Below are 13063 nucleotides of genomic sequence, written 5' to 3'. Positions count from 1 at the left end.
AGCTCACCGCAGTCTTGATCTGCTGGGCTCAGGTGATCTTCCCACTCAGCCTCCCAAGTAGCTGGAACTGCAGGTGTGCACCACTAAGCCTGGCTATTTTTTTTTTTTTTTTGGTAGAGATGGGGTTTTGCCATGTTGCCCAGGCTGGTCTTGAACTCCCGGGCTCAAGCAATCCGCCTCCCTCAGCCTCCCAAAGTGATGGGATTATAGGCATGAGCCACTGCTCCCAGCCTAAAACATTTTTTTTTAAATTAAGAAATTCATGTGGCAATAAATACTCATGTACTTATCAATCCACCTAAGAAAGCATCAGAAATATAATTGAGGTTCCCTCTGCATTCCCTTCTAATCCCATCCCAGAGTTAACATCTATCCAGCATTTGGTGTCTATCCTCCTTTTTCATATTTTAATACTTTAATGTATATGTGTATAACTGTAAGTTAAGAAGTAGTAGTTTACAGGCTGGGCATGGTGGCTCACACCTGTAATTCCAGCACTTTGGAAGGCCAAGGTCGGAGGATCACTTGAGCTTAGGAGTTTGAGGCCAACCTGGGCAATATAGTAAGACCCCATCACTACAAAAAAATAAAAAAAATAGCCGGGTGTGGTGGCATGCGCCTGTTGTCCTAGCTACTCAGGGGCTGAGGCAGGAGGACCGATTGAGCCCAGGAGTTTGAGACCAGCCTGGGCAACATAGTGAGACTCTGTCTTTAGAAAAAATTTTTTTTAAAGTAGTAGTTTATATGTTTAAAAACTTAAATCTTATCAAAGTGTGTGTATCCTTTTGTAACTTTTTTACTTCATAGTATGCTTCTGAGATTTATCCATGTTGATATCTATAACTCTGAATTCATAAATATCTCACTGTTGTATGGAATTCTACTGTAGAAGTTTATCACTATTTATCCTTCTCTTGATGGATGTTTCAATTTCTAAACTTTCTAATGCTGCTGAATTAGCTCGTCCCAATTGCTGTAATTACTTCACATTCTATCAGATAAGGCTGATATTGGAGCATGGCTCCAGACTAAACACCAAAAAATAAGTTTTATGCTCAAGATGTTTAGAATGGGGATGAGTAGTAGAGAAAAGAATGGTGCCAGAACAAAACAAAAGTATAAAGCAGCCCAATACACATTAGTCACAAATTATCTTCTTATTGTCAACCACTCAGGCTCCAATTTATTATTATTAGATGAGATAAACTTAGTGCCTACTTGACAGATGATCCCTTGCTAGGGAAAATATTTTACAGCTTTATTGAGGTATACTTGAAATACAACAAATTGCACATATTTAAAGTATACAATTTGATGAGTGTGACATATGTGTACTGTGAAACCATAACCAAAATCAACAAAATGAACATGGTTATCACTTCCAAGTTTTCTTTGCCCTTTGAAGTTCATACTTCCCTGTCCCTTACTGTCCCTAAGCAACCACTGATTTGCTTTCTGCCACTATAGGTTAGTGTGCCTTTGTAGAATTTTGTAAAAACGGAACCACAAAATGAGTACTTTTTTGGTTTGGTTACTTTCAGTCAGCATAACTGTTTCAGGATCTATCCATGTGTAGGAACAAGAGTGACTTTATTTTAAATGCTAGTCCACCGTGTGACTTCTGACTAACCCCAAGTCCAGGAATGCCTCCCAAATGTCTAGTTGATGTATTACTCTTTATGTAGAAACATCTATTCTTCCAAAACAATCCTTGATGTTGTTGCAGAAATCATAGGCAGTGATGACTGTATCCACCTACACATTCCTTCCAGAGCATGTATACTTTCCCCAAGATATAAGACATATTGGGTCTGTCTGGTTGTGGTGTGGAGATCTACCTGTATTGCAGCCACCCAATACGACACTCCCGTCTGTAAGTTCCCCCAATAAATCATCCCATACCCACAAATTGGATTTGTCTGCCTCCTTCTTTGGTTTTTCAGCTCCTTCAGCATTTGGGGGTCATTTTGCACATATGGCCCTTTCACAGAACACCATGTTGTTGCATGTATCAATAGTTCATTCCTTTTACTGCTGAATATTATTCCATTGTGTATGTATACACACACACACACACAAACATGCACATTCTCTCTTTCCACAATTCCTGTGCACTAGTGACAGACATTTGCATTGTTTCCAGCATTGGTTGTTACAAATAAAGCTGCTTGAATATTTGCGCACAAGTCATTCTATGGACATATTCTTTGAGTTCTCTTGGGAAAATATCTAGAAATGGAATGGCTAGTTAGTATGGCAGGTATATGCTTAATTTTTAAAGAAACTGCCGAACTATTTTCTAAAGTGGTTGTACCATTTTGCAATATGACCGGCAGTATAGGAGAGTTCCAGGTGCTCCACATTCTTACCAATACTTGGTATGATCAGTTTTTGACATTTTAGTCATTCTAATGGTATCTCACTGTAGTAATTTGGATTCCCATTATGACTAATGCTGTCAAGCATATTTTCAGGTGCTTATCTGCTATTCTTTGATAAAATGTTCAAATCCTTTGTCCATTTGTCTATCCTCTTTATTATTGAGTTATAAGAATTTCTGATATAACTTGAGCTATACACCTTTTGGCTATTGTGACTAATGTTGCTATGAATGTAGAAGCTATTTGGGTATGCAAATAGAATGTTTTAATTTTGATGAAATCTAATTTATTTATTATTATTTTTTTGAGACAGAATCTCACTCTGTCAGCCAGTCTGGAGTGCTGTGGTATGACCTCGGCTCACTGCAGTCCCTGCCTCCCAGGTTCAAGCGATTCTCATGCCTCAGCTTCTGGAGTAGCTGAGATTACAGGCACACACCACCACGCCTAGCTAATTTTTGTATTTTTAGTAGAGATGGGTTTTCGCCATATTGGCCAGGCTGGTCTTGAACTTCTGACCTCAAGTGATCCACTCACCTTGGCCTCCCAAAGTGCTGGGGTTACATGCGTGAGCCACCACACCCGCCCTATTTTTATTGTTTTGAGACAGGGTCTCGCTCTGTTGTCCAGTCTGGGCTCACTATAACCTCCACCTCCAGGGCTCAAGTGATCCTCCCACCTCAGCCTCTTGAGTAGCTGGGACGACAGGTGCTTGAAAAGTTTTTTTTATAGAGACAAGGTCTCACTATATTGCCCAAGGTGATTTTTTTCTTTTATAGTTTGTGCTTTTTGTAATGTACTTATGACATCTTTGCCAAACCCAAGGTAATTTAGATTTCTTCTTTTATTTTCCTTTACAAGTTACATTTATGGGCCAGGTGCGGTGGCTCATGCCTGTAATCTTAGCACTTTGGGAGGCTGAGGCAAGTGGATCACTTGAGGTCAGGAGTTTTGAGACTAGACTGGCTAACATGGTGAAACCCTGTCTCTACTAAAAACATAAAAATTAGCTGGGTGTGGTGGTGGGCTCATGTAACTTCAGCTACTCACGAGGCTGAGGCTCAAGAATCGCTTGAACCTGGGAGGCAGAGATTGCAGTGAGCAGAGATCACGCCACTGCACTATAGCCTGGGCAACAGTACAAGACTCTGACTCAAAAAAAAAAAATGGTCTCTGCTAAAAATACAAAAATTAGCCCAGTGTGGCAGGCACCTGTAATCCCAGCTACTTGGGAGGCTGAGGCAGGAGAATAGCTTAAACCTGGGAGGTGGACGTTGCAGTGAGCTGAGATCATACTACATTGCACCCTGGGTGACAAAGCAAGCTCCGTCTCAAAAAAAAAAAAAAAAAGTTACATTTACTTCTATGATCTACTTTAATTTTTGTATACACTGTGAGGTAAAAGTAGAGGTTCCTTTTTTTTGTGCATGATATTCAATTGTTTTAGCAGCATTTGTTGAAAAGATTATCCTTTCTCTAATTTATTGACACCTTTGTTGAAAAACAACTAACCACATATATGTTTGTCTATTTCAGGACTCTACTCTGTTCCATTAATCTACATGTCTATCTTTGTGCCAATACCATACTGTTTTAATTACTGTATCTTTGTAATAAGTCTTGAAATCAGGAAATGTAAGTCCTCAAGCTTTGTTCTTTTTCAAAATTGTTTTAGCTATCTCAGTCCTTTAAATATCCAAGTAAAATTTTAAAACCAGCTCATCAATTTCTTAAATGCCTAGTGGGGTTTTGATTAGTATTGTATTTCATCTAGAGACCAATTAGGAGAGAACTGACACCTTAACAATAACAAAGCCTAGGCACAGTGGCTCACACCTGTAATCCCAGCACTTTGGGAGGCTGAGGCAGGAGGATTGCTTGAGCCGAGGAATTTGAGACCAGCCTGGGCAACGTAAGTGAGATCTTGTCTCTACTAAACATACAAAAAATTAGCTGAGCATGGGGGTGCATGTTTGTAATCCCAGCTACTTAGAAGGCTGAGGTGGGGGTATTGCTTCAGCTGAAGAGATTGAGGCTGCAGTAAGCTATGATCACACCACTGCACTCCAGCCTGGGCAACACTGTAAGATCCTGTCTCAAAAAACAAAACAAAACAAAATGTAACAAACTGAGCCATCCAATCCATGAACATGGTATATATCATTTCCATTTACTTAGGTATTCTCTGTTTTCAGCAATATTTCCAAAAATGTTTTGAAAACCCAAGAAATCATTACTGATACCAAGTTAGCTGGTCCACCCCACCTATTCCTTTTCCCTTAGGCCTTCTGGCAGCTCAGTATTTCAGCTACGACCTCTTAATTCCTTTAGGCACATATTACCAGGATAGCATAGCCAAAACTGTGAAGAAAACTGTCAATAAAACAGGCATCTCAGCCCAGTTTGAACAGCTATTACAAAAAAAAAAAGACAACCTGTAATCCCAGCACTTCGGGAGTCTGAGGTGGGAGGGTCATTTGAGGCCAGGATTTGAAGCCCATCCTGGGCAACACAGTAAGACCTCATCTCTAAATGAAAAAAAAAAAAAAAAAAAAAAAAAAATGCTGGTGAAGATGTGGAGAAAGAGGAACTTTTATATAATATTGGTGGAACGTAAATTAGTATAGCCATTATGGAAAACATTATGAAGGTTCCTCAAAAAACTAAAAAGAGAACTACCACATGATCCAGCAGTCCCACTACTGGATATATATCCAAAGGAAAGGAAATTAGTATGTTGAAGAGATATCTGCACTCCCATGTTTGCTACAGCACTATTCACAATAGCGAAGATATGGAATCAACCTAAGTGTCCATCAACAAATGAATGGATAAAGAAAACGTGGTATCTATACACAATGGAATACTATTTAGCCACAAAAAAGAACAAGTTCTGTCATTTGTGACAACATGGATGAGCTTGGAGAACATTATGTTAAGTGAAATAAGCCACGCACAGAGAGACAAATACCACATGTTCTCACATGTTGGAAGCTAAAAAAAAAAAACAACCTGATCTCATAGAAGGAGAGAGTAGAAGAGTGGTTACTAGAGGAACGAATAGCCAAAGGTTGGTTAAGGGATACAAAAGTACAGCTAGATGGGAGAAATATGTTCTAGTGTTCTATGGCACTATGGAGTACTATAATTAACAATAATTTATTGTATATTTTCTTTTTATTTATTTATTTATTATTATTATACTTTAAGTTTTAGGGTACATGTGCACAATGTGCAGGTTAGTTACATATGTATACATGTGCCATGCTAGTGCGCTGCACCCACTAACTCGTCATCTAGCATTAGGTATATCTCCCAGTGCTATCCCTCCCCACTCCCCCCACCCCACAACAGTCCCCAGAGTGTGATGTTCTCCTTCCTGTGTCCATGTGTTCTCATTGTTCGATTCCCACCTATGAGTGAGAACATGCGGTGTTTGGTTTTTTGTTCTTGCGATAGTTTACTGAGAATGATGATTTCCAATTTCATCCATGTCCCTACAAAGGACATGAACTCATCATTTTTTATGGCTGCATAGTATTCCATGGTGTATATGTGCCACATTTTCTTAATCCAGTCTATCATTGTTGGACATTTGGGTTGGTTCCAAGTCTTTGCTATTGTGAATAAAGCCGCAATAAGCATATGTGTGCATGTGTCTTTATAGCAGCATGATTTATAGTCCTTTGGGTATACACCCAGTAATGGGATGGCTGGGTCAAATGGTATTTCTAGTTCTAGATCCCTGAGGAATCGCCACACTGACTTCCACAATGGTTGAACTAGTTTACAGTCCCACCAACAGTGTAAAAGTGTTCCTATTTCTCCACATCCTCTCCAGCACCTGTTGTTTCCTGACTTTTTAATGATTGCCATTAAACTAAAGAGCTTCTGCACAGCAAAAGAAACTACCATCAGAGTAAACAGGCAACCTACAAAATGGGAGAAAATTTTTGCAACCTACTCATCTGACAAAGGGCTAATATCCAGAATCTACAATGAACTCAAACAAATTTACAAGAAAAAAACAAACAACCCCATCAAAAAGTGGGCAAAGGAAATGAACAGACACTTCTCAAAAGAAGACATTTATGCAGCCAAAAAACACATGAAAAAATGCTTACCATCACTGGCCATCAGAGAAATGCAAATCAAAACCACAATGAGATACCATCTCACACCAGTTAGAATGGCAATTATTGTATATTTTCAAGTAGCTAGAAGAATGGATTCTGAATGTTACCAATACAATGAAATGATAAATGTTTGAGGTGATAGATGTGCTAATTATTCTGATTTGATCATTACACACTGCACACATGTATTGAACTATCACACTGTACCCCATAAATATGTATAATTATGTGTCAATTAAAAATAATAATAAAAGCAAAAAAAAAAAAAAAAAAAGAAGTTGAAAAGATTAAGGTCTCAGATGTCTTCCAAAACGCACTTATACCGATAGATTAAGATCTACATCAGAAAGGGCTGATGTGGTAGGGAGCTAAAAAGCCAGAGGCTTACTGGGTCAAACCCACATGATTTCATAAGGCTGAAAATGTCACTTATTAGTACAATCAACATGTGAACATCTTTATTAAGTAAACAGAGCACTATAACATGTGAGACAGTATGGAATATGACGTGATTGGCTGGAAAATACTTGTTTGGCAACATTGATAAGCAACCCTTACATGATCACCAGAAACTTACTGTTGGACAGGACTGAGCCCGGTTCCAGATCAAATCAAACTTTTCTGCCTGTAGGTTGGAAAAGAATAAAGTTAACCTACACATAGTAAAACACAAAAGGCCACTATCACATGTAATTCACCAAGACTGAATTCTAGAATTATAATACAACTAAAACAGTCTTTTAAGTTTCATCATTTTCAAATCACTCTTATGACAGAAAGACAGGAAAAACCAGATGTCTGTTTTGCTGTTTATTGTCAGAATTATGTGTAAAGACTAGGTGCACCAATGCTCCAGGGAACTTTAACAATTGTCAGAGACATCAAGTCACCAAGTCAGTTTGAGGGAGAGCTAAGAAGGCCTGTTCAAACAATGAGTCAGTATCAGAGATCTAAAACATCACAAAAAGTGCAGACTCTTCTTCTGGCTGTTGAATTCATGTAGGATAAGGGTATATATATATGAGAGATTAAAAAAAAAGATAGTGATACCATCATAACCACCAAAAGGCCTGGCTTTATCCTTCCATCTATGTTTTCCTCCTTAATCTTACACTTACTCATGTAATCTCAATATATATTTGTGTGCTTGATAGAAACTTAACCTAAGCTCCCACCCCTCCTTCAGGGAAAAACAAAGAACTAGCTGATAATCCAGTACTTCAGATGCTTTATTATAGTGGAGGCCAGCAAAACATTAAACCAGAGAAGCCAGCAGCATCCCTTCTCTGTCACAGACCTTAATGGTCAAGCAGTAGATGGTGACCATCTCTAAGAATAATTTCAAGAAGGGAAAGACCAAGAAAATGCCACTTGCTAAGGGGAATATTCACCAGAGATAGACTAGGAAGAGGCTCCAAGTCAGCTCAGGTATAGGTCACTTATAGGCAAGAAGGGAAAAAAGCTGTGCTAGAGGCCCTGTCTTAAATTCCAACAGCTTGGTTGGAAAACATCAGTAAGAAAAAAAAGACATCTGGAAATTACTCAGCAACATGAACTTATACCACGCTCCCTTGTCAGAGACTTGACTCAGAGACATTTCTAAAGTAGAAAGGAGGAAAACAAGAGCCATAAATATACCATATGGAGCTTCCAATCTCTGGTGCTCAGGGCATAATAAAAACTCTCAGGGCTGTAAAATGCAGCTTCTCAAGAGGCAATAAACATAGGAAAAGTAAAGGCAACTGCCTGCTAAGGTTAGAGAACTGACTTTCATGTTGTAACACTTTCATTTTGCCCTCCAAACTACTTACAGGAATAACTGCGTAGACTGTATCTTTTGCTGCAAAATATTGCTGCCAAATCTGTACAAAAAAGAGAGGGGTGTCTGTGACATGTGGGTAGTCTTTTCAACATGTGCCAAGAAATGGTGACAGTTTTCATTGCTCAGAGGAATATGCTATTTGATAACAGAGAGGAAAAACCCAGTATAACGCTTTCATTACTAGCACATCACAAAAAAGATTTAATACAATCCACTCTTCTAGATGATTAAACTGTAACTCTTAATAACAAATTCCTGACAGAGAAACTGATTCTCTGACTTTAAAAGTCATTCCTCTTAATATGTGCCTTGTGTGTGACAGACAACTTCTTTTTTTTCACATTTTTATTTCCTCCCCAAACCCACACCTCCCCAGCCAACTGAGCCTTCCCAGAGAGTCAGGACTAGAGCTCAGGGTTCAGAGTCAGGCAGACCTGGATGCGAATCTCAGCTCCAGTCATTTACTAGCTATACTACCTTGGGCAAATTACTGAAAACTCCCTAAAAAACATCAATAAAATAGCAATAATAACCTCACAGAATTGTCATGACTAGCTGAAATAATGTAGGTCTGTGCTTAGCTCAGCACTTGTCACAGAATAAACACTACAAATAATGTTAGCTTTTGTTAGATATTGTATTAGTCCATTCTCACACTGCTAATAAAGATATACCTGAGACTGGGCAATTTATTTATTTATTTATTTTATTATTATTATTATTATACTTTAAGTTCTAGGGTACATGTGTACAACATGCAGGTTACATAGGTATACGTGTGCCATGTTGGTTTGCTGCACCCATCAACTTGTCATTTACATTAAGTATTTCTCCTAATGATATCCCTCCCCCAGCCCTCCACCCCCTGACAGGCCCCAGTGTGTGGTGTTCCCCACTCTGTGTCCATGTGTTCTCATTGTTCAACTCTCACTTATGAATGAGAACATACGGTGTTTGGTTTTCTGTCCTTGTGATAGTTTGCTGAGAATGATGGTTTCCAGCTTCATCCATGTCCCTGCAAAGGACATGAACTCATGCTTTTTTATGGCTGCATAGTATTCCATGGTGTAAATGTGCCATATTTTCTTAATCCAGAGACTGGGTAATTTATAATGGAAAGAGGTTTAAGTGACTCACAGTTCCACAGGGCTGGGAAGGCGTTAAGAATCTTACAATCATGGTGGAAGGGGAAGCAAACGCATCCTTCTTCACATGGTGACAGGAAGAAGAGTGAGCAAAAGGGGGAAAAGCCCCCTATAAAACCATCAGATCTCGTGAGAACTCATTATCATGGGAACAGCATGGAGGTAACTGCCCCTATGATTCAATTACCTCCCATTGTGTCCCTCCCATGATGTGTGGGGATTATGGGAACTACAATTCAAGATGAGATTTGGGTGGGGACACAGCAAAACCATATTAGATATTATTGGCATGTTATAGGCAGCTCTTAAAATCCTGCTTCCAGAAAGTCTTCTACATGTGGAAGAGATAAGGTCTGTTGGATCTGACTATGGTATATACCAATCAGAAGTCCTACCTCTGCTTGACACTAACGAACAAGGAAGCTACAGTTGACCTCCATGATGCAAACACCAAAAGGTGGGGAATAAAAAAATTATATAATAAAATTTGAAAATTAGAAAACAGGGAAAAGGAAAAAATGCCCATAGTCCTACCACCCTAACAAAGACCACTGTTACTTTATTTCTTTCTAGTATGTCTTTTATAGTATACATAGATGTAGCATATATGCAATATTGTGTCTTTTTATTATTTACCATTAATATCATACGTTCTGTGTTCTTATTTTTTACTACCTTTTTTTTGCCTTCCCATGCCTTTTTACATGTTATTGGCTCTGACTAGAAAGCCTCTCTCTCCTACCTCTGACCTCCCAAATTCTTCCTGTCCTCTGAAGCTGAGCCTATATGCTTCTTCTTCCATGCAGTTTCCCTTGATATTACAGTCAGAAGTTTTCCTATGAGCTGCTTTTCTATTTTATTTATTTCCTCCCCCTTGCTTTCATATTTTACATCTCTCTTAAGATGCCTAGGATATGCTACTTCATAATAAGATCATTTGCATATGGATCTATTTCCCTCACTAGTTTGCAAGCCCCCTGTAGGCAGGTATCTGCTGTGTTGTCACCAATGCCTTGCAACCCAAAAAGTACTCAGAAATGCTGGTTGAATGATAGATGATTGTGAAATAATAAGAAACATGTAATCTAAAAGAGGCAGTTAACCCAGGGTAGGGAAGAGTGCCAGAGGAAGGGACACTTGGAACTGTATCCTGAAGAATGATTAGGAGTTAGAGTAGGGAAATAAGGAGGCTGGGAAGATAACAGGTAGGGCAGGAGAAGGAGATAAGAGACACATTTGAAGCAGAGAATGACAACACTAACAAAGGCATAGAAGTAGAGGAGGGTATCATAACCAAGGTGACACCAGAGTCAGCTAGTGTTGAAGAATGGGTCAACTTCCTTTAGAGTTGGTCTGTTTTGTCAACATTTCTGTTAAAATATGGGGCCCCAATTGAAGATACTAATCAAAGTGTGATCCATCTAATCAACACAGAGCACAAAAGGACTATTAACTCCTAGGACCTATGGAAACTACTCTCAATGTGGCATAAGGTTGCTTTACCTTTTCTTTTTTTGCATGTCAAAACATTGTCTTCTCATTTTAAGGACAGCATATTCTGATTATTTTTATTTAATTTATGATATTAGCAGACAGTTTATGAATCAAAACTGAAATTCATGAGACTGATATATGTTTCCTTATATAGTTGAATTTAGCTACTCATTTCAACAAACACAAATTTATACCTAAAACTATAGGTCTCAATGATACTTGTCATATGATCAGGCCTCCTAGGCCTGGCTTCTTTTTCCCCTAAATGACATGTTTTGTGTCCATGTTCCTTTGGTACTTCTTCCCAAAGGCACAGCCAGAGTTCTCCCTGACACTTTGCATATGCCTCTATTAATAGAAAGAACCCTGTGCTGATCTGATCCGTTTTGCAGAGGCTAAAACTCCTTGGGGATGAGGATTCTCTCATTTATCTCTGTATCTGGCACAGAGTCTGACATTTAATTGGTATGCATTAAATGTGTGCTAAAATAAATGATACAGCATACAAAGGAAACCCATGGCAACTGGCACAACTTCCAGTTGTGGGAATATGATGCAGAGTCAAATAGACATGGGTTTGAGTCCCAGCTCTACCACTGACTAAGTTACATAATCTCTTTAAGTCACAGTTTCCTCAATTGTAAACTGGGAATAATGGCACCCACTTCACGGGGTGGTTAAGAGAATTTAATGAAATAATGCATATGAAGCATTAGGCATTGTACCTGATACAGAGTATGCTGCTTTTATTATTATTTTGATCCTCTCAATCTACCTAATATATAATTCATGGAACTATAAAGAATGCCAAAAAAATAGCTTATTAGAGAGAAAAGAATCACAGGTATAAAAATATAAATGACCAAACAGGCAGGATAGCTCATGAGTGCTTTGAAGGAAAGTGTTCAGGAAGCTTCCTGAAGAAGGTCCTGTGATAATGGAGAGCTATGAATGCCCAGAAAAGGAATACAGGAAGTCACTGAACATTTGTGACCAGGTTCCTAATACATTTTTTCCCCATTTTTAAAAAAACATAAATATAGCACTTACTCTATGCCAGGGACTGTTCTAAGTGATAATAAATGTTAACTCATTTAATTATCCAAATAACTCTATGAGGTAAGTACTATTATTTGCTCCACTTTAAATAGGGAAACTAAAGCCCAGACAAGTTGATTAACTTGTCCAAGTCCTATAGATAGTGGCAGAGCTAGGACTTAAAACCGGCAGCTTGGTTCTAGAGTCTGTGTTTTTAAACCAATACACTATACTTCTCCATAATGAAAGGAGAAGTTTCAGAGGACTCAGTTGATGAGAATATTATGGGTGGAGTGGAAAAAAAAGGAGAAGGGAAACCTATTTGGAAAGGTAGTGCAGTAATCCAGGTACAGAGTACTGATGAGGGTTACAGGAGATGTGGATTATGGGAATGAAAAAGAAACTAGAAATACAAGTTGATTAGACATATAAGAGTGACAAAGAAGACAAGTTTTCTTATGACATTGTTCTTCAAGTAATTCATCACTTTTGCCTTTTATTATTACCTTTCATTGTGGCTAGAAAGAGGTGTCAGAAAATGTACTTTCAGATTTGGTTCACAGAATTCACATTTTCATAGAGTAGGCCAGCCCATTTCCATTCATTACCTGTTTTATTTCTTCTGCAGTTTTTTCTTTTACCATCTCAATGTTAAAGATTGAACTGAGAGTCTTGAAAGAGACAATAAAAAGCAATTAACACATAATTAAAAAAAAAAACAAAACAGCTTAACTCTATCTCTAAGCCTGTGGCAAACATGTCAGGACAATGAAACAGATTTCCAAAAGTAGAAAACAAGTATAAGAAAACCCACATGCCCAGAGAAAGTGAGCCCCCAAGCCTAGACAGGTTTTCATAGTTCTGTTCCTGAGGAGTCTCTCTTAGGTTGCCATGTACTTCCCAAAGGCTTCACCCTTACCAATGAGTCCTGCGGCACTTTGCAGCTGGTAAGAGGAGAAAGTTTGGTTGTTATTTTTAATTAAACTGCTATGCTAGGGGTCATGGTCAAGGACACAAAAGTTCATAGAAATACTTCTCACTTCTACA

The 13063-nt window shown here is 38.5% G+C and overlaps 1 protein-coding gene across 3 annotated transcripts in view; it reads right to left on the bottom strand.

Moving 5' to 3' along the window:
- The window catches only part of ATPAF1 (ATP synthase mitochondrial F1 complex assembly factor 1), a 33475-nt gene that overhangs the window by 10409 nt on the left and 10003 nt on the right, over positions 1-13063 (bottom strand). For 2 of the 3 annotated variants that reach the window (XM_034964452.4, XM_034964459.3), the window contains exons 4-6: positions 12625-12687; positions 8329-8379; positions 7095-7142 (exon numbers count right to left, since the gene is read on the bottom strand). In XM_034964452.4, the coding sequence (XP_034820343.1) occupies positions 7095-7142; positions 8329-8379; positions 12625-12687 (162 nt within the window). The remainder of the gene's footprint in view (positions 1-7094; positions 7143-8328; positions 8380-12624; positions 12688-13063) is intronic. The other variant, XM_055093334.2, reaches the window with a different exon arrangement.

Source organism: Pan paniscus, chromosome 1 (genome assembly GCF_029289425.2).
Source record: "Pan paniscus chromosome 1, NHGRI_mPanPan1-v2.0_pri, whole genome shotgun sequence".
NCBI classification, from domain to species: Eukaryota; Metazoa; Chordata; class Mammalia; order Primates; family Hominidae; genus Pan; species Pan paniscus.
This window is presented reverse-complemented; position numbering and strand designations above follow the sequence as displayed.